This window comes from Bombina bombina, chromosome 2 (assembly GCF_027579735.1).
Source record: "Bombina bombina isolate aBomBom1 chromosome 2, aBomBom1.pri, whole genome shotgun sequence".
Lineage (NCBI taxonomy): Eukaryota > Metazoa > Chordata > Amphibia > Anura > Bombinatoridae > Bombina > Bombina bombina.
In genome coordinates, this window is record NC_069500.1 from 6,927,296 (window position 1) to 6,950,919 (window position 23,624).

The 23,624-nt window shown below is 36.5% G+C and overlaps 1 protein-coding gene across 1 annotated transcript; it reads left to right on the top strand.

Annotated features, from left to right (window-relative positions):
• Nucleotides 1–1,418: 1,418 nt before the first annotated feature.
• Nucleotides 1,419–22,750, top strand: LOC128647628 (uncharacterized). The gene is made up of 6 exons (XM_053700383.1): nt 1,419–1,468; nt 1,635–1,661; nt 2,028–2,106; nt 7,244–7,299; nt 21,094–21,237; nt 22,419–22,750. The coding sequence occupies exons 1-6, from the start codon at nt 1,432–1,434 to the stop codon at nt 22,565–22,567; spliced, it is 492 nt and encodes a 163-aa protein (XP_053556358.1). The 5' UTR covers nt 1,419–1,431; the 3' UTR covers nt 22,568–22,750.
• The last annotated feature ends 874 nt before the right edge of the window (nt 22,751–23,624 follow it).

Below are 23,624 nucleotides of genomic sequence, written 5' to 3' on the forward strand. Positions count from 1 at the left end.
AACAGTGACATCACACAGTATTATACCTCAGCTGCAGCCAGTCAGTACAGTCATTTTCTGTGAGAGTGGACTACAGCTAACATGGCTTGTTTCTACTTGGCGATTTATATAATTCTATTTATATTCCAAACTGGCTTGGGGACACCTGTGAGCACCCCGCAAGGTAAAGTGTATATCCTTCCTCACTAATGACTTCAGTTTGGTATAGATAATCCTGTAGGCTGTACTGTCTGATGTGTCTCCTCGCTACAGAGGGTTAATTAACTAATATGGGGTCCATTACAATCCTTTAGCATAATGTATATAATATTTTTATACAGAAAACCACCATTGAAGTCTGTTGGGACTTTTTTTAGATATATAATTTCATACATTTTTCTACACGATTGTGATTGATCCCATTATGTTTTATTGCTCTGTTTTATTGGCGTCACAGAAGTGGTTGCTATATTAAATATCTATACAGTTAATTCACTATAGAGTGTGCAATTAAATAGGCAAATATTACCAATATATATTTATATGGGGGAAGTAAAGAATGTGGATGGAAAAGTATTAGGTTTCAAAAAACAAAAATGATGCCATGATTATTACAAAACGTTCATCAGGAAGTCAATAAACTTCAGTTTGGAAAACTTTATTTGTCCAGGGAAAATCATATAAGGTGTCAGGCAACATGATCTATCACAGCCCTCAGATCTTTGTGTCACACAGAATTAGAGCTAAGGGTTAACAGATAACAGAATTTCTCATTAGGTATTTATCAGATTATAAACTCACTACATTTTAAATATCTTAAAGTGTCAGTAAACCTAAAAAATAATAATTGTGCAGATAGTGCAGCATTATATAACATTATATTAGTGTATAACATTATATTAGTGTTATCGTTATAAACCCTTTTTTTCCCTAATGTGCAGAATTATATAACATTATATTAGTGTATAACATTATACTAGTGTTATCGTTATAAACCCTTTTTTTCCCTAATGTGCAGAATTATATAACATTATATTAGTGTTATCGTTATAAACCCTTTTTTCCCCTAATGTGCAGAATTATATAACATTATTTTTTAGGTTTACGGTCCCTTTAACGTCACCTTTATCTTACACTACTGGGTAAACAGACTGCAGATCATAAAAGTTGTTTAATTATTATGTTGTATTTATATTGTTCTTGAGGTGTCACAGACATATAAAAATAAATCAGGGATGTCACATAACTTGGCTACATCCTGTAGAATTAAATCTAACAGCATTATCTACTTGTGTACCAACTGATAAGGCATTTTACAAAGACCCTTGCACATGTGCACTATTTACTGATATAATTATGTAGGACATTTATTGTGTGATGTCTTATGGTTAGAACTACAGCAAAAATAGTTCTTTTATTTTGTCTTTGTACATAGGGATGACCCAGGGACCGATGAATAGTGAGGCATACAAGACTGCAATAGCAAATGGTAAGATACTGGTCCGCCTAATGATTTCTGTTTACTGGCTGTATAGTTTAAATGCATTATTTATTAATTGTGTTAGGTTTAGAGAGTTTGGTAATAATTATAAAAAAATCTGAATAACAAGCATTTATTTTATATACTTCTAACTTATATTGTCATTTTTTTACAGGATTTCTGGCTGGACTGAATAATTCAGGTAAGTGAATAAAAAAACCTTTATTAAAATAAAATTGTAGAATAACTCTCATACACATCTAGTTACAGTATGTGCCCTTTAAATTATACTACAGTTATATTAATATACTATCTGCTAGATAATACTACAGTGACCCTTTAACTATTACTCCTGTCTGTCACTGCAGTCATTTACAGATTCATCATCACCTCACAAAAAGCTTGATACATAGGTGTCATTTATTAACACAACACTTGTTAAACACATAGCCTGCTAAAGGTAGAAGATATAATGTGCCACGTTTATTTAATTGTACTTAATAATGATCTCAATACTGGTAAAGTCTATTGTATAAATAACACTGTTTTACCTGCTGTTTCTCTACAGTATACGGATTTGCTGCTGTGGGAGTTGTTGCCCTCATAATTATTATAATTGGAGGATGGGCGCTTAGGAAGAGAATCCGGTAAGTTACAGAGAGCTGCCTCCCATAATTAAGTCATCTATACAATTTAGCCGTACTGTTTATATATTTATATCAGTATATATAGTACATCTGTGCAGCCCACTAAAGTCACAAGACAACAGAAATGACATATAAAGGGACATTACACTGCTGGGTGCAGCTACACTTATGTATGTTGTGTGTCTATATACACACAAACTAATCTTATATATATACAAATATATTTTCCACTTTTACATTTTTATTTATTCCACTTTTCTTTTTTTTTTGCAAAACACGTCAGCACCATCAGAGAGGCGGCTGGGCACAAATATAACACACACGAAGTAGTTTTAGCTTCCTTCCCTGGTAGTTGTTTCACATTCTTTTTTTCTTATGTTTATAGAATTGCTGCTTTTATAATCACAATTGATGTAAAAAGGTAATAAATTGTGATAATAAATGTAATTCTGTGATTCATATAGAAGCTAATTTACATAACAGGCCTTTCCTAGACCATTTTGGTGGGTATAAAATAACTCATCTGCGCTACAGATTCTGGGTAGAACAAGCTTTTCCCTGTGTAATACTGATCACAGATCATGACAAGGCAGGTTCAGCCGAGCTGTAATCATGCCCACCTCACTGTTGCCTTACATTGGTATGAAGCTGAGGTGCTGCCATCTGCTGGTCATGAGGTTGTGCTATACCAGTGCCCCTCTATTAAATCATCAGTAACATCAGTAATAAAGTGCTGCATGTCACATGATTTACATACACCTTAAATGCACAGCTCCCAACTGTTCTGTGTTTTGTGGTACAGTCCTAGGGGGGTAGTTATCAAGCCGTCTACTTTTCTGGCTTCGCCGGCCCAATACGCCCGCCTAAGCTCGCCTACCTTCGCCGCCGCTGACCTGAAAAAATACGCCTAAGTTATCAAATAAAGCTGTCAAAAAGCCGCGGGGCGATGAGCAGCGGACTGTGACAGTTATCACTCATCCGATCTCGCTGCCCTTCGGCTTTTTCCCAGCTTTATTGCTAGCCTGTCACTAAGCACTCACACTAAACTACACTGTTCTACCCCCTATACCGGCGCCCCCGGAGCCTCCCGCAACTAAATAAAGTTACTAACCCCTAAACCGCCGCTCATAGACCCCGCCGCAACTCTTATAAATGCATTAACCCCTAAACCGCCGCTCCTAGACCCTGCCGCAACTCTTATAAATGTATTAACCCCTAAACCGCCGCTCCCGGACACCGCTGCCACCTACAGTATACCTAGTAACCCCTATCCTGCCCCCCCTACACCGTCGCCCTCTATTATAAAATTATTAACCCCTATCCTGCTGATCTCGCACCTCTCCGCAACTAAATAAATAGTTTAACCCCTAAACCGCCGCTCCATGAACCCGCCGCAACCTATATTAAACCTATTAACCCCTATCCTGCCCCCCTACACCGTCGCCACCTATAATAAATTTATTAACCCCTATCCTGCCCCCCACTACGCCGCCGCCACTGTAATAAAATTATTAACCCCTAAACCTAAGTCTAACCCTAACCCTAACGCCCCCCTAACTTAAATATTAATTAAATAAATATAAATAAATTAACTCTTATTAACTAAATGAATCCTATTTAAAACTAAATACTTACCTTTAAAATAAACCCTAATATAGCTACAATATAAATAATAATTATATTCTAGCTATCTTAGGATTTATTTTTATTTTACAGGTACCTTTCAATTTATTTTAACTAGGTACAATAGCTATTAAATAGTTATTAACTATTTAATAGCTTACCTAGCTAAAATAAAGAGAAATTTACCTGTGAAATAAATCCTAACCTAAGTTACAATTACACCTAACACTACACTATACTTTAATAAATTATTCCTATTTAAAAATAAATACTTACCTGTAAAATAAACCCTAAGATAGCTACAATATAATTAATAATTATATTATAGCTATCTTAGGATTTATATTTATTTTACAGGTAACTTTGTATTTATTTTAGCTAGTTAGAATAGTTATTAAATAGTTATTAACTATTTAATAACTACCTAGCTAAAAGAAATACAAATTTACCTGTAAAATAAATCCTAACTTAAGTTACAATTAAACCTAATACTACACTATCATTAAATTAATTAAATAAACTACCTACAAATAACTACAATTAAATACAATTACATAAACTAACTAAAGTACAAAAAATAAAAAAAGCTAAGTTACAAAAAATAAAAAAATAAGTTACAAACATGTTAAAAATATTACAACAATTTTAAGCTACTTACACCTAATCTAAGCCCCCTAATAAAATAACAAACCCCCCCAAAATAAAAAAATGCCCTACCCTATTCTAAATTAAATAAATTTCAAAGCTCTTTTACCTTACCAGCCCTTAAAAGGGCCGTTTGTGGGGGCATGCCCCAAAGAAAACAGCTCTTTTGCCTGTAAAAGAAAAATACAACCCCCCCCCAACATTAAAACCCACCACCCACATACCCCTAATCTAACCCAAACCCCCCTTACAAAAACCTAACACTAATCCCCTGAAGATCATCCTACCTTGAGTCGTCTTCACTCAGCCGAGCCACCGATGGAACTGAAGAGGACATCCGGAGTGGAAGAAGTTAATCCTCCAAGCGGCGCTGAAGAAATCTTCCATCCGATGAAGTCATCATCCAGGCGGCGCTGAAGAAAAGTCTTCGATCCGGCCGATGTCATCTTCAAAGAGGCGCTGAAGAGGTCTTCTATCCGGGCGAAGTCATCTTCCAAGCCGGGTCTTGAATCTTCCTTCCGCCGACGCGGAACCACCTTCTTCACCGACGGACTACGACGAATGACGGCTCCTTTAAGGGACGTCATCCAAGATGGCGTCCCCTCAATTCCGATTGGCTGATAGGATTCTATCAGCCAATCGGAATTAAGGTAGGAAAATCTGATTGGCTGATGGAATCAGCCAATCAGATTCAAGTTCAATCCGATTGGCTGATCCAATCAGCCAATCAGATTGAGCTCGCATTCTATTGGCTGATCGGAACAGCCAATAGAATGCGAGCTCAATCTGATTGGCTGATTCCATCAGCCAATCAGATTTTTCCTACCTTAATTCCGATTGGCTGATAGAATCCTATCAGCCAATCGGAATTGAGGGGACGCCATCTTGGATGACGTCCCTTAAAGGAGCCGTCATTCGTCGTAGTCCGTCGGTGAAGAAGGTGGTTCCGCGTCGGCGGAAGGAAGATTCAAGACCCGGCTTGGAAGATGACTTCGCCCGGATAGAAGACCTCTTCAGCGCCTCTTTGAAGATGACATCGGCCGGATCGAAGACTTTTCTTCAGCGCCGCCTCGATGATGACTTCATCGGATGGAAGATTTCTTCAGCGCCGCTTGGAGGATTAACTTCTTCCGCTCCGGATGTCCTCTTCAGTTCCATCGGTGGCTCGGCTGAGTGAAGACGACTCAAGGTAGGATGATCTTCAGGGGATTAGTGTTAGGTTTTTGTAAGGGGGGTTTGGGTTAGATTAGGGGTATGTGGGTGGTGGGTTTTAATGTTGGGGGGGGGTTGTATTTTTCTTTTACAGGCAAAAGAGCTGTTTTCTTTGGGGCATGCCCCCACAAACGGCCCTTTTAAGGGCTGGTAAGGTAAAAGAGCTTTGAAATTTATTTAATTTAGAATAGGGTAGGGCATTTTTTTATTTTGGGGGGGTTTGTTATTTTATTATGGGGCTTAGATTAGGTGTAAGTAGCTTAAAATTGTTGTAATATTTTTAACATGTTTGTAACTTATTTTTTTATTTTTTGTAACTTAGCTTTTTTTATTTTTTGTACTTTAGTTAGTTTATGTAATTGTATTTAATTGTAGTTATTTGTAGGTAGTTTATTTAATTAATTTAATGATAGTGTAGTATTAGGTTTAATTGTAACTTAAGTTAGGATTTATTTTACAGGTAATTTTGTATTTCTTTTAGCTAGGTAAGCTATTAAATAGTTAATAACTATTTAATAGCTATTGTACCTAGTTAAAATAAATTGAAAGGTACCTGTAAAATAAAAATAAATCCTAAGATAGCTAGAATATAATTATTATTTATATTGTAGCTATATTAGGGTTTATTTTAAAGGTAAGTATTTAGTTTTAAATAGGATTCATTTAGTTAATAAGAGTTAATTTATTTAGATTTATTTAATTAATATTTAAGTTAGGGGGGGCGTTAGGGTTAGACTTAGGTTTAGGGGTTAATAATTTTATTACAGTGGCGGCGGCGTAGTGGGGGGCAGGATAGGGGTTAATAAATTTATTATAGGCGGCGACGGTGTAGGGGGGGCAGATTAGGGGTTAATAAATTTATTATAGGTGGCGACGGTGTAGGGGGGGCAGGATAGGGGTTAATACATTTAATATAGGTTGCGGCGGGTTCAGGGAGCGGCGGTTTAGGGGTTAATACATTTATTATAGTTGCGGTGGGCTCCGGGAGCGGCGGTTTAGGGGTTAATATGTATAGAGTAGCTTGCGGTGGGCTCCGGGAGCGGCGGTTTAGGGGGGTAATAACTTTATTTAGTTGCGGCGGTGTAGGGGGGGTCAGATTAGTGGTGTTTAGACTCGGGGTGCATGTTAGGGTGTTAGGTGTAGACAGCTCCCATAGAAATCAATGGGATGTCTGTCAGCAGCGAACTTGTACTTTCGCTATGGTCAGACTCCCATTGATTCCTATGGGATCCGCCGCCTCCAGGGGTGGCGGATTGAAAACCAGGTACGCTGGGCCGTAAAAGTGCCGAGCGTACCTGCTAGTTTTTTGATAACTAGAAAAAGTAGTGAGAATGTGCCGCACTTGTGTGCGGAACATCTGGAGTGACGTAAGAATCGATCTGTGTCGGACTGAGTCCGGCGGATCGATGCTTACGTCACAAAATTCTACTTTTGCCGGTCTCGAGCCTTTGATAACTAAGGCGAATCAGCCTCGCCACAAATACGCTGCGGAATTCCAGCGTATTTGAGGTTGACGGCTTGATAACTACCCCCCCTAGTGTGGAGCTCTCTGTTGTTATCTTTTACAATTATTTCCCTTTTATATAAACTCAACTGGTTAATGACCAAGTATGTTATGACAAAAATATCATTTTAATATTGTTTATCCTGTTTTTAGAAAATCCAAACTTCCTGATGAGGAGCAACCAAACATCAGCCCCGTCATCAGGAAAGGTAACAGAACGTACATGCTGTTTATATGAGGGAAATGTAACTCATTAGTAAGGATGAAATATGGAAGGTTATAGGGGGAGACTGTATGGCACAAGACTAGGGGCTAACATCATAGGCTAATTACAGGGATGCAATATGGGGCACTAGGAGGCAATAAGAGAAATGTTAGTGTTGAATCGGGTATTATAAACAGTTACAAATGAATGAAGCTGTAAGAAGTTTTATAGAATATAAGGAGGAATTAGAAGCTTTATGGGACAATAGAAGGAGGTATACATAGGAATATTGTAGTGCAATGAGAGAGAGTGAGAGCAATAGGAAGAGGGACAAACAGGAAATGCACTGAGCAATGCTAGAGTTAGAGAGAAAATCTATTTACATATAAAGTTACTGTAGCGGATCTAAGGGATCTATATTGTAGTGTCACAGTGATTAGATGCACTGAGCAATGCTAGAGTTAGAGAGAAAATCTATTTACATATAAAGTTACTGTAGCGGATCTAAGGGATCTATATTGTGGTGTCACAGTGATTAGATGCACTGAGCAATGCTAGAGTTAGAGAGAAAATCTATTTACATATAAAGTTACTGTAGCGGATCTAAGGGATCTATATTGAGGTGTCACAGTGATTAGATGCACTGAGCAATGCTAGAGTTAGAGAGAAAATCTATTTACAATAAAGTTACTGTAGCGGATCTAAGGGATCTATATTGTGGTGTCACAGTGATTAGATGCACTGAGCAATGCTAGAGTTAGAGAGAAAATCTATTTACATATAAAGTTACTGTAGCGGATCTAAGGTATCTATATTGTGGTGTCACAGTGATTAGATGCACTGAGCAATGCTAGAGTTAGAGAGAAAATCTATTTACATATAAAAATACTGTAGCGGATCTAAGGGATCTATATTGTGATGTCACAGTGATTAGATGCACTGAGCAATGCTAGAGTTAGAGAGAAAATCTATTTACATATAAAGTTACTGTAGCGGATCTAAGGGATCTATATTGTGATGTCACAGTGATTAGATGTACTGAGCAATGCTAGAGTTAGAGAGAAAATCTATTTACATATAAAGTTACTGTAGCGGATCTAAGGGATCTATATTGTGTCACAGTGATTAGATGCACTGAGCAATGCTAGAGTTAGAGAGAAAATCTATTTACATATAAAGTTACTGTAGCGGATCTAAAGGATCTATATTGTGGTATCACAGTGATTAGATGCACTGAGCAATCCTAGAGTTAGAGAGAAAATCTATTTACATATAAAGTTACTGTAGCGGATCTAAGGGATCTATATTGTGATGTCACAGTGATTAGATGCACTGAGCAATGCTAGAGTTAGAGAGAAAATCTATTTACATATAAAGTTACTGTAGCGGATCTAAGGGATCTATATTGTGGTGTCACAGTGATTAGATGCACTGAGCAATGCTAGAGTTAGAGAGAAAATCTATTTACATATAAAGTTACTGTAGCGGATCTAAGGGATCTATATTGTGGTGTCACAGTGATTAGATGCACTGAGCAATGCTAGAGTTAGAGAGAAAATCTATTTACATATAAAGTTACTGTAGCGGATCTAAGGGATCTATATTGTGGTGTCACAGTGATTAGATGCACTGAGCAATCCTAGAGTTAGAGAGAAAATCTATTTACATATAAAGTTACTGTAGCGGATCTAAGGGATCTATATTGTGATGTCACAGTGATTAGATGCACTGAGCAATGCTAGAGTTAGAGAGAAAATCTATTTACATATAAAGTTACTGTAGCGGATCTAAGGGATCTATATTGTGATGTCACAGTGATTAGATGCACTGAGCAATGCTAGAGTTAGAGAGAAAATCTATTTACATATAAAGTTACTGTAGCGGATCTAAGGGATCTATATTGTGGTGTCACAGCGATTAGATGCACTGAGCAATGCTAGAGTTAGAGAGAAAATCTATTTACATATAAAGTTACTGTAGCGGATCTAAGGGATCTATATTGTGGTGTCACAGTGATTAGATGCACCGAGCAATGCTAGAGTTAGAGAGAAAATCTATTTACATATAAAGTTACTGTAGCGGATCTAAGGGATCTATATTGTGGTGTCACAGTGATTAGATGCACTAAGCAATGCTAGAGTTAGAGAGAAAATCTATTTACATATAAAGTTACTGTAGCGGATCTAAGGGATCTATATTGTGGTGTCACAGTGATTAGATGCACTGAGCAATGCTAGAGTTAGAGAGAAAATCTATTTACATATAAAGTTACTGTAGCGGATCTAAGGGATCTATATTGTGGTGTCACAGTGATTAGATGCACCGAGCAATGCTAGAGTTAGAGAGAAAATCTATTTACATATAAAAGTTACTGTAGCGGATCTAAGGGATCTATATTGAGGTGTCACAGTGATTAGATGCACTGAGCAATGCTAGAGTTAGAGAGAAAATCTATTTACATATAAAGTTACTGTAGCGGATCTAAGGGATCTATATTGTGGTGTCACAGTGATTAGATGCACTGAGCAATGCTAGAGTTAGAGAGAAAATCTATTTACATATAAAGTTACTGTAGCGGATCTAAGGGATCTATATTGTGATGTCACAGTGATTAGATGCACTGAGCAATGCTAGAGTTAGAGAGAAAATCTATTTACATATAAAGTTACTGTAGCGGATCTAAGGGATCTATATTGGTGTCACAGTGATTAGATGCACTGAGCAATGCTAGAGTTAGAGAGAAAATCTATTTACATATAAAGTTACTGTAGCGGATCTAAGGGATCTATATTGTGGTGTCACAGTGATTAGATGCACTGAGCAATGCTAGAGTTAGAGAGAAAATCTATTTACATATAAAGTTACTGTAGCGGATCTAAGGGATCTATATTGTGGTGTCACAGTGATTAGATGCACTGAGCAATGCTAGAGTTAGAGAGAAAATCTATTTACATATAAAGTTACTGTAGCGGATCTAAGGGATCTATATTGTGGTGTCACAGTGATTAGATGCACTGAGCAATGCTAGAGTTAGAGAGAAAATCTATTTACATATAAAGTTACTGTAGCGGATCTAAGGGATCTATATTGTGGTGTCACAGTGATTAGATGCACTGAGCAATGCTAGAGTTAGAGAGAAAATCTATTTACATATAAAGTTACTGTAGCGGATCTAAGGGATCTATATTGTGATGTCACAGTGATTAGATGCACTGAGCAATGCTAGAGTTAGAGAGAAAATCTATTTACATATAAAGTTACTGTAGCGGATCTAAGGGATCTATATTGTGGTGTCACAGTGATTAGATGCACCGAGCAATGCTAGAGTTAGAGAGAAAATCTATTTACATATAAAATTACTGTAGCGGATCTAAGGGATCTATATTGTGGTGTCACAGTGATTAGATGCACTGAGCAATGCTAGAGTTAGAGAGAAAATCTATTTACATATAAAGTTACTGTAGCGGATCTAAGGGATCTATATTGTGGTGTCACAGTGATTAGATGCACTGAGCAATGCTAGAGTTAGAGAGAAAATCTATTTACATATAAAGTTACTGTAGCGGATCTAAGGGATCTATATTGTGGTGTCACAGTGATTAGATGCACTGAGCAATCCTAGAGTTAGAGAGAAAATCTATTTACATATAAAGTTACTGTAGCGGATCTAAGGGATCTATATTGTGATGTCACAGTGATTAGATGCACTGAGCAATGCTAGAGTTAGAGAGAAAATCTATTTACATATAAAGTTACTGTAGCGGATCTAAGGGATCTATATTGTGATGTCACAGTGATTAGATGCACTGAGCAATGCTAGAGTTAGAGAGAAAATCTATTTACATATAAAGTTACTGTAGCGGATCTAAGGGATCTATATTGTGGTGTCACAGCGATTAGATGCACTGAGCAATGCTAGAGTTAGAGAGAAAATCTATTTACATATAAAGTTACTGTAGCGGATCTAAGGGATCTATATTGTGGTGTCACAGTGATTAGATGCACCGAGCAATGCTAGAGTTAGAGAGAAAATCTATTTACATATAAAGTTACTGTAGCGGATCTAAGGGATCTATATTGTGGTGTCACAGTGATTAGATGCACTGAGCAATGCTAGAGTTAGAGAGAAAATCTATTTACATATAAAGTTACTGTAGCGGATCTAAGGGATCTATATTGTGGTGTCACAGTGATTAGATGCACTGAGCAATGCTAGAGTTAGAGAGAAAATCTATTTACATATAAAAGTTACTGTAGCGGATCTAAGGGATCTATATTGTGGTGTCACAGTGATTAGATGCACCGAGCAATGCTAGAGTTAGAGAGAAAATCTATTTACATATAAAAGTTACTGTAGCGGATCTAAGGGATCTATATTGAGGTGTCACAGTGATTAGATGCACTGAGCAATGCTAGAGTTAGAGAGAAAATCTATTTACATATAAAGTTACTGTAGCGGATCTAAGGGATCTATATTGTGGTGTCACAGTGATTAGATGCACTGAGCAATGCTAGAGTTAGAGAGAAAATCTATTTACATATAAAGTTACTGTAGCGGATCTAAGGGATCTATATTGTGATGTCACAGTGATTAGATGCACTGAGCAATGCTAGAGTTAGAGAGAAAATCTATTTACATATAAAGTTACTGTAGCGGATCTAAGGGATCTATATTGTGTCACAGTGATTAGATGCACTGAGCAATGCTAGAGTTAGAGAGAAAATCTATTTACATATAAAGTTACTGTAGCGGATCTAAGGGATCTATATTGTGGTGTCACAGTGATTAGATGCACTGAGCAATGCTAGAGTTAGAGAGAAAATCTATTTACATATAAAGTTACTGTAGCGGATCTAAAGGATCTATATTGTGGTGTCACAGTGATTAGATGCACTGAGCAATCCTAGAGTTAGAGAGAAAATCTATTTACATATAAAGTTACTGTAGCGGATCTAAGGGATCTATATTGTGGTGTCACAGTGATTAGATGCACTGAGCAATGCTAGAGTTAGAGAGAAAATCTATTTACATATAAAGTTACTGTAGCGGATCTAAGGGATCTATATTGTGATGTCACAGTGATTAGATGCACTGAGCAATGCTAGAGTTAGAGAGAAAATCTATTTACATATAAAGTTACTGTAGCGGATCTAAGGGATCTATATTGTGTCACAGTGATTAGATGCACTGAGCAATGCTAGAGTTAGAGAGAAAATCTATTTACATATAAAGTTACTGTAGCGGATCTAAGGGATCTATATTGTGGTGTCACAGTGATTAGATGCACCAAGCAATGCATGAGTTAGAGAGAAAATCTATTTACATATAAAGTTACTGTTGCGGATCTTAGGGATCTATATTGTGGTGTCACAGTGATTAGATGCACTGAGCAATGCTAGAGTTAGAGAGAAAATCTATTTACATATAAAGTTACTGTAGCGGATCTGAGGGATCTATATTGTGGTGTCACAGTGATTAGATGCACCGAGTAATCCTAGAGAGAAAATCTATTTACATATAAAAGTTACTGTAGCGGATCTAAGGGATCTATATTGTGGTGTCACAGTGATTTGATGCAATGAGCAATGCTAGAGTTAGAGAGAAAATCTATTTACATATAAAGTTACTGTAGCGGATCTAAGGGATCTATATTGTGATGTCACAGTGATTAGATGCACTGAGCAATGCTAGAGTTAGAGAGAAAATCTATTTACATATAAAATTACTGTAGCGGATCTAAGGGATCTATATTGTGGTGTCACAGTGATTAGATGCACCGAGCAATGCTAGAGTTAGAGAGAAAATCTATTTACATATAAAATTACTGTAGCGGATCTAAGGGATCTATATTGTGGTGTCATAGTGATTAGATGCACCGAGCAATGCTAGAGTAAGAGAGAAAATCTATTTACATATAAAGTTACTGTAGCGGATCTAAAGGATCTATATTGTGATGTCACAGTGATTAGATGCACTGAGCAATGCTAGAGTTAGAGAGAGAATCTATTTACATATAAAGTTACTGTAGCGGATCTAAGGGATCTATATTGTGGTGTCACAGTGATTAGATGCACTGAGCAATGCTAGAGTTAGAGAGAAAATCTATTTACATATAAAGTTACTGTAGCGGATCTAAGGGATCTATATTGTGGTGTCACAGTGATTAGATGCACTGAGCAATGCTAGAGTTAGAGAGAAAATCTATTTACATATAAAATTACTGTAGCGGATCTAAGGGATCTATATTGTGGTGTCACAGTGATTAGATGCACCGAGCAATGCTAGAGTTAGAGAGAAAATCTATTTACATATAAAATTACTGTAGCGGATCTAAGGGATCTATATTGTGGTGTCACAGTGATTAGATGCACTGAGCAATGATAGAGTTAGAGAGAAAATCTATTAACATATAAAGTTACTGTAGCGGATCTAAAGGATCTATATTGTGGTGTCACAGTGATTAGATGCACCGAGCAATGCTAGAGTTAGAGAGAAAATCTATTTACATATAAAATTACTGTAGCGGATCTAAGGGATCTATATTGTGGTGTCACAGTGATTAGATGCACCGAGCAATGCTAGAGTTAGAGAGAAAATCTATTTACATATAAAAGTTACTGTAGCGGATCTAAGGGATCTATATTGTGATGTCACAGTGATTAGATGCACCGAGCAATGCTAGAGTTAGAGAGAAAATCTATTTACATATAAAAGTTACTGTAGCGGATCTAAGGGATCTATATTGTGGTGTCACAGTGATTAGATGCACCGAGCAATGCTAGAGTTAGAGAGAAAATCTATTTACATATAAAAGTTACTGTAGCGGCTCTAAGGGATCTATATTGTGGTGTCGCCGTGATTAGATGCACTGAGCAATGCTAGAGTTAGAGAGAAAATCTATTTACATATAAAGTTACTGTAGCGGATCTAAATGATCTATATTGTGGTGTCACAGTGATTAGATGCACTGAGCAATCCTAGAGTTAGAGAGAAAATCTATTTACATATAAAGTTACTGTAGCGGATCTAAATGATCTATATTGTGGTGTCACAGTGATTAGATGCACTGAGCAATGCTAGAGTTAGAGAGAAAATCTATTTACATATAAAGTTACTGTAGCGGCTCTAAGGGATCTATATTGTGGTGTCACAGTGATTAGATGCACTGAGCAATGCTAGAGTTAGAGAGAAAATCTATTTACATATAAAGTTACTGTAGCGGATCTAAGGGATCTATATTGTGGTGTCACAGTGATTAGATGCACTGAGCAATGCTAGAGTTAGAGAGAAAATCTATTTACATATAAAAGTTACTGTAGCGGATCTAAGGGATCTATATTGTGTTGTCACAGTGATTAGATGCACTGAGCAATGCTAGAGTTAGAGAGAAAATCTATTTACATATAAAAGTTACTGTAGCGGATCTAAGGGATCTATATTGTGGTGTCACAGTGATTAGATGCACTGAGCAATGCTAGAGTTAGAGAGAAAATCTATTTACATATAAAAGTTACTGTAGCGGATCTAAGGGATCTATATTGTGATGTCACAGTGATTAGATGCACTGAGCAATGCTAGAGTTAGAGAGAAAATCAATTTACATATAAAGTTACTGTAGCGGATCTATATTGTGGTGTCGCAGTGATTAGATGCACTGAGCAATGCTAGAGTTAGAGAGAAAATCTATTTACATATAAAGTTACTGTAGCGGATCTAAGGGATCTATATTGTGGTGTCGCAGTGATTAGATGCACTGAGCAATGCTAGAGTTAGAGAGAAAATCTTTTTACATATAAAGTTACTGTAGCCGGATCTAAGGGATCTATATTGTGGTGTCACAGTGATTAGATGCACCGAGTAATCCTAGAGAGAAAATCTATTTACATATAAAAGTTACTGTAGCGGATCTAAGGGATCTATTTTGTGATGTCACAGTGATTAGATGCACTGAGCAATGCTAGAGTTAGAGAGAAAATCTATTTACATATAAAAGTTACTGTAGCGGATCTAAGGGATCTATATTGTGATGTCACAGTGATTAGATGCACTGAGCAATGCTAGAGTTAGAGAGAAAATCTATTTACATATAAAGTTACTGTAGCGGATCTAAGGGATCTATATTGTGGTGTCGCAGTGATTAGATGCACTGAGCAATGCTAGAGTTAGAGAGAAAATCTATTTACATATAAAGTTACTGTAGCGGATCTAAGGGATCTATATTGTGGTGTCGCAGTGATTAGATGCACTGAGCAATGCTAGAGTTAGAGAGAAAATCTATTTACATATAAAGTTACTGTAGCGGATCTAAGGGATCTATATTGTGGTGTCACAGTGATTAGATGCACTGAGCAATGCTAGAGTTAGAGAGAAAATATATTTACATATAAAGTTACTGTAGCGGATCTAAGGGATCTATATTGTGGTGTCGCAGTGATTAGATGCACTGAGCAATGCTTGAGTTAGAGAGAAAATCTATTTACATATAAAGTTACTGTAGCGGATCTAAGGGATCTATATTGTGGTGTCGCAGTGATTAGATGCACTGAGCAATGCCAGCGTTAGAGAGAAAATCTATTTACATATAAAGTTACTGTAGCCGGATCTAAGGGATATATATTGTGGTGTCACAGTGATTAGATGCACCGAGTAATCCTAGAGTTAGAGAGAAAATGTATTTACATATAAAGTTACTGTAGCGGATCTAAGGGATCTATATTGTGGTGTCACAGTGATTAGATGCACTGAGCAATGCTAGAGTTAGAGAGAAAATCTATTTACATATAAAGTTACTGTAGCGGATCTAAGGGATCTATATTGTGGTGTCACAGTGATTAGATGCAACGAGTAATCCTAGAGAGAAAATCTATTTACATATAAAAGTTACTGTAGCGGATCTAAGGGATCTATTTTGTGATGTCACAGTGATTAGATGCACTGAGCAATGCTAGAGTTAGAGAGAAAATCTATTTACATATAAAAGTTACTGTAGCGGATCTAAGGGATCTATATTGTGGTGTCGCAGTGATTAGATGCACTGAGCAATGCTAGAGTTAGAAAGAAAATCTATTTACATATAAAGTTACTGTAGCGGATCTAAGGGATCTATATTGTGGTGTCACAGTGATTAGATGCACTGAGCAATGCTAGAGTTAGAGAGAAAATCTATTTACATATAAAGTTACTGTAGCGGATCTAAGGGATCTATATTGTGGTGTCACAGTGATTAGATGCACTGAGCAATGCTACAGTTAGAGAGAAAATCTATTTACATATAAAGTTACTGTAGCGGATCTAAGGGATCTATAGTGTGGTGTCACAGTGATTAGATGCACTGAGCAATGCTACAGTTAGAGAGAAAATCTATTTACATATAAAGTTACTGTAGCGGATCTAAGGGATCTATATTGTGGTGTCACAGTGATTAGATGCACCTATTTACATATAAAGTTACTGTAGCGGATCTAAGAGATCTATATTGTGGTGTCACAGTGATTAGATGCACCGAGCAATGCTAGAGTTAGAGAGAAAATCTATTTACATATAAAGTTACTGTAGCGGATCTAAGGGATCTATATTGCGGTGTCACAGTGATTAGATGCACTAAGCAATGCTAGAGTTAGAGAGAAAATCTATTTACATATAAAGTTACTGTAGCGGATCTAAGGGATCTATATTGTGGTGTCACAGTGATTAGATGCACCGAGCAATGCTAGAGTTAGAGAGAAAATCTATTTACATATAAAGTTACTGTAGCGGATCTAAGGGATCTATATTGTGGTGTCACAGTGATTAGATGCACTAAGCAATGCTAGAGTTAGAGAGAAAATCTATTTACATATAAAGTTACTGTAGCGGATCTAAGGGATCTATATTGTGGTGTCACAGTGATTAGATGCACCTATTTACATATAAAGTTACTGTAGCGGATCTAAGGGATCTATATTGTGGTGTCACAGTGATTAGATTCACCTATTTACATATAAAGTTACTGTAGCAGATCTAAGGGATCTATATTGTGGTGTCACAGTGATTAGATGCACTGAGCAATGCTACAGTTAGAGAGAAAATCTATTTACATATAAAGTTACTGTAGCGGATCTAAGGGATCTATATTGTGGTGTCACAGTGATTAGATGCACCGAGCAATGCTAGAGTTAGAGAGAAAATCTATTTACATATAAAGTTACTGTAGCGGATCTAAGGGATCTATATTGTGGTGTCACAGTGATTAGATGCACTGAGCAATGCTACAGTTAGAGAGAAAATCTATTTACATATAAAGTTACTGTAGCCGGATCTAAGGGATCTATATTGTGGTGTCACAGTGATTAGATGCACCGAGCAATGCTAGAGTTAGAGAGAAAATCTATTTACATATAAAGTTACTGTAGCGGATCTAAGGGATCTATATTGTGGTGTCACAGTGATTAGATGCACTGAGCAATGCTAGAGTTAGAGAGAAAATCTATTTACATATAAAGTTACTGTAGCCGGATCTAAGGGATCTATATTGTGGTGTCACAGTGATTAGATGCACTGAGCAATGCTACAGTTAGAGAGAAAATCTATTTACATATAAAGTTACTGTAGCGGATCTAAGGGATCTATAGTGTGTTGTCACAGTGATTAGATGCACTAAGCAATGCTAGAGTTAGAGAGAAAATCTATTTACATATAAAGTTACTGTAGCGGATCTAAGGGATCTATATTGTGGTGTCACAGTGATTAGATGCACTGAGCAATGCTACAGTTAGAGAGAAAATCTATTTACATATAAAGTTACTGTAGCGGATCTAAGGGATCTATAGTGTGGTGTCACAGTGATTAGATGCACTGAGCAATGCTACAGTTAGAGAGAAAATCTATTTACATATAAAGTTACTGTAGCAGATCTAAGGGATCTATATTGTGGTGTCACAGTGATTAGATGCACCTATTTACATATAAAGTTACTGTAGCGGATATAAGGGATCTATATTGTGGTGTCACAGTGATTAGATGCACCTATTTACATATAAAGTTACTGTAGCAGATCTAAGGGATCTATATTGTGGTGTCACAGTGATTAGATGCACTGAGCAATGCTAGAGTTAGAGAGAAAATCTATTTACATATAAAGTTACTGTAGCGGATCTAAGGGATCTATATTGTGGTGTCACAGTGATTAGATGCACTGAGCAATGCTAGAGTTAGAGAGAAAATCTATTTACATATAAAGTTACTGTAGCAGATCTAAGGGATCTATATTGTGGTGTCACAGTGATTAGATGCACTGAGCAATGCTAGAGTTAGAGAGAAAATCTATTTACATATAAAGTTACTGTAGCGGATCTAAGGGATCTATATTGTGTTGTTGCAGTGATTAGATGCACTGAGCAATGCTAGAGTTAGAGAGAAAATCTATTTACATATAAAGTTACTGTAGCGGATCTAAGGGATCTATATTGTGGTGTCACAGTGATTAGATGCACCGAGCAATGCTAGAGTTAGAGAGAAAATCTATTTACATATAAAGTTACTGTAGCGGATCTAAGGGATCTATATTGTGGTGTCACAGTGATTAGATGCACTAAGCAATGCTAGAGTTAGAGAGAAAATCTATTTACATATAAAGTTACTGTAGCGGATCTAAGGGATCTATATTGTGGTGTCACAGTGATTAGATGCACAGAGCAATGCTAGAGTTAGAGAGAAAATCTATTTACATATAAAGTTACTGTAGCGGATCTAAGGGATCTATATTGTGGTGTCACAGTGATTAGATGCACTAAGCAATGCTAGAGTTAGAGAGAAAATCTATTTACATATAAAGTTACTGTAGCGGATCTAAGGGATCTATATTGTGGTGTCACAGTGATTAGATGCACCTATTTACATATAAAGTTACTGTAGCGGATCTAAGGGATCTATATTGTGGTGTCACAGTGATTAGATGCACCTATTTACATATAAAGTTACTGTAGCAGATCTAAGGGATCTATATTGTGGTGTCACAGTGATTAGATGCACTGAGCAATGCTACAGTTAGAGAGAAAATCTATTTACATATAAAGTTACTGTAGCGGATCTAAGGGATCTATATTGTGGTGTCACAGTGATTAGATGCACCGAGCAATGCTAGAGTTAGAGAGAAAATCTATTTACATATAAAGTTACTGTAGCGGATCTAAGGGATCTATATTGTGGTGTCACAGTGATTAGATGCACTGAGCAATGCTACAGTTAGAGAGAAAATCTATTTACATATAAAGTTACTGTAGCCGGATCTAAGGGATCTATATTGTGGTGTCACAGTGATTAGATGCACTGAGCAATGCTACAGTTAGAGAGAAAATCTATTTACATATAAAGTTACTGTAGCGGATCTAAGGGATCTATAGTGTGTTGTCACAGTGATTAGATGCACTAAGCAATGCTAGAGTTAGAGAGAAAATCTATTTACATATAAAGTTACTGTAGCGGATCTAAGGGATCTATATTGTGGTGTCACAGTGATTAGATGCACTGAGCAATGCTACAGTTAGAGAGAAAATCTATTTACATATAAAGTTACTGTAGCGGATCTAAGGGATCTATAGTGTGGTGTCACAGTGATTAGATGCACTGAGCAATGCTACAGTTAGAGAGAAAATCTATTTACATATAAAGTTACTGTAGCAGATCTAAGGGATCTATATTGTGGTGTCACAGTGATTAGATGCACCTATTTACATATAAAGTTACTGTAGCGGATATAAGGGATCTATATTGTGGTGTCACAGTGATTAGATGCACCTATTTACATATAAAGTTACTGTAGCAGATCTAAGGGATCTATATTGTGGTGTCACAGTGATTAGATGCACTGAGCAATGCTAGAGTTAGAGAGAAAATCTATTTACATATAAAGTTACTGTAGCGGATCTAAGGGATCTATATTGTGGTGTCACAGTGATTAGATGCACTGAGCAATGCTAGAGTTAGAGAGAAAATCTATTTACATATAAAGTTACTGTAGCAGATCTAAGGGATCTATATTGTGGTGTCACAGTGATTAGATGCACTGAGCAATGCTAGAGTTAGAGAGAAAATCTATTTACATATAAAGTTACTGTAGCGGATCTAAGGGATCTATATTGTGTTGTTGCAGTGATTAGATGCACTGAGCAATGCTAGAGTTAGAGAGAAAATCTATTTACATATAAAGTTACTGTAGCGGATCTAAGGGATCTATATTGTGGTGTCACAGTGATTAGATGCACCTATTTACATATAAAGTTACTGTAGCGGATATAAGGGATCTATATTGTGGTGTCACAGTGATTAGATGCACCTATTTACATATAAAGTTACTGTAGCAGATCTAAGGGATCTATATTGTGGTGTCACAGTGATTAGATGCACCTATTTACATATAAAGTTACTGTAGCAGATCTAAGGGATCTATATTGTGGTGTCACAGTGATTAGATGCACTGAGCAATGCTAGAGTTAGAGAGAAAATCTATTTACATATAAAGTTACTGTAGCGGATCTAAGGGATCTATATTGTGGTGTCACAGTGATTAGATGCACTGAGCAATGCTAGAGTTAGAGAGAAAATCTATTTACATATAAAGTTACTGTAGCAGATCTAAGGGATCTATATTGTGGTGTCACAGTGATTATATGCACTGGTAATTGTAAGAACACTGAAGTTAGTGTGAAACAGGACTTCTATAAAATGATAATAAGTTCTACCAATATATTGTGAGACTGTATATAATGTGCATGGTGTATTATACAAGAATATGTCATTTATTTTATTTTTATTTTGTAGCTTCTCTGAAAAAGGAGAAGAGGTTAAAAAAGAAAACAAAGAAGGAGAAAAGGGAGGTGGAACAGAAGGAGGAAGACGACGAGGAAATGAAGGGAGAGAAGGAGGGGAAGGTGCAGAAGAAGAAGGATGAAAGATCAGGGGAAGGTGAGAAAAGACCACAGAAACAAATATAATTGAAAGCAAAATAAAGCACCTGGGAAAGAGCAGGAAATAAAAAGAATAGTAGGAAATAGGAAACTGTGTAAAGGGGGTAAAATAAATAAGGAAATTGGTAAGAAAAATCAGTAAGAGGGTAAAAGAAAGAGAGAGGGCAGATGAGAAGTGCTTAATTTTAGTTACGACAGGAATAATCCTCACAATACTTAATGAATCACTTGGGATCCCCGCTATTAATTAATAGTAAATAAAAAGTCTCACTATAGACACAATGGAGAATAAATGACATAAACCTAACCCTAGGTAGGCAATTTATTCTCATTAGTGTTAATACAAAAGTAGGTAACACATTGTATATTTATATAGCAACAATCACAGTTAAAGGGACAGTCAAGTCCAAAAAAACTTTCATTTTTCAAATAGGGCATGTCATTTTAAACAACTTTCCAATTTACTTTTATCAACAATTTTGCTTTGTTCTCTTGGTATTCTAGTTGAAAGCAAACCTAGGGAGGCACATATGATAATTTCTAAGCCCTTGAAGGCCTCCTCTATTTTATTTACTTTTCACAGCAGGGGAGAGCAAGCTCATGTAGGCCATATAGATAGCATTGTGATCACGCCCGTGGCTAGTGGCAGACACTGCACTAATTGGCTAAAATGCAAGTCAATAGATAATAACTAAAAGTCATGTGATTAGGGGCGGTCAGAAGATGCTTAGATACAAGTTAGTCACAGAAGTAAAAAGTATATTAATATAACAGTGTTGGTTTTGCAAAACTGGGGAATGGGTAACAAAGGGATTATCTATCTTTTTAAACAACAAAAATTCTGGTATTGACTGTCCCTTTAAGCTTTCACAAGTGAATTGTACTGGTCTGGTAGAACTCACAGATATAGATGTTATATTGTTATCTGTATCCCAGAATAAAATACAAGCCAGAATAAATGTGCTTTAATACTGGTTAATATCAAACATATCAATACCCCATGTTGGGATAAAAGGGACATACAGCTATAAATGATCATTTATATAGCATGAATGGGTGATATGATATATGCATAAATATGGGGAAATATATTCAATTGCTATTTATAGCCCTCCATAAGATACATAATGTTATAAGAGTAACATTTCCTAATGTATTTATTTTTATTTATTTCAATAGTTCTGATTGAAACCAAAGAGAAAGCAGTACAGACAGAGAGCACACAAGAAGTAAAATGGAAACTTTTAGAGTTTTGGATAAATAAAGACCTAGAAGTACAGAGACGGCGAGAGGAAGAACTAAAGGAGGAGGAGGAGTTCTTTAGCTGAAAGAACAACTGAAGCTACCAGAGCTACGTGTACCAGCCAGGGCTCTGCCTCTTCTGCCACTCCTGTGTGCCAATAAGTCCCGCCCCTGAGAAACCATCTTGTATTGTCATCCTTCTTATCTCTACCTCTTATTAAGAATTCTCCATGGTTACTAATTAATAAAATTAGACCAAGTAAATGTAATGTGTCAAATGAACTTTCTTTTTTTTATCTTGTATAGATAATTTATTAGTGCACATAGAATAATTTCTCAGGCTCTCAAGCTTTGAGTGGACAGAATTCTAAACTGATTTAAGTCTTTATACACTATGAAGGTTTAATACAATTTAAATACATAACGGGGGGAATTTGTATACATACAGTTTAAGAAAAGTCTACCACCAGGTGCAACCACTATGCATCATTAAGACTGTAGGAAAAAATGTAACAACAAAACAAAAGAATACTCTCTAGACAGAGAGAATGATAAAATAATACACATTCTATTAGCAACAAAAAATATTGTAGCTACTATATAAAAAAAATAATAAGAAACTAACGGATAGATTACAAGTTTTGTGTTATGGTGAAAAAGCACGCTTATCAGGTTATAACACTGCTTTTTCACTACCGCTGCTATTACGAGTCTTGCAGGTTTAGGGGTACCCCACATTTTTTTGGCCATAACGCAAATCAACTTATGCAAATTGCGTAAAGTCTTTTTTCAATGGGATTTTCACAGCGCCGATATTACAAGCTTTTCCTGGGAGTCCAAAAAGTGAGCAATACAGCCTATCCCGCAAGATTCGTAACGCATTCTAAAGTCAGTAGTTATGAGTTTTACGCTACAAAGCTGTAACATAAAACTCATAAGTGCTAAAAAGTACACTAACACCCATAAACTACATATTAACCCCTAAACTGAGGCCCTCCCGCATCGCAAACACTAAAATAAAATTATTAACCCCTAATCTGCCCCTCCGGACATCGCCGCCACTATAATAAACATATTAACCCCTAAACCGCCATACTCCCGCATCACAAACACTAGTTAAATAGTATTAACCCCTAATCTGCC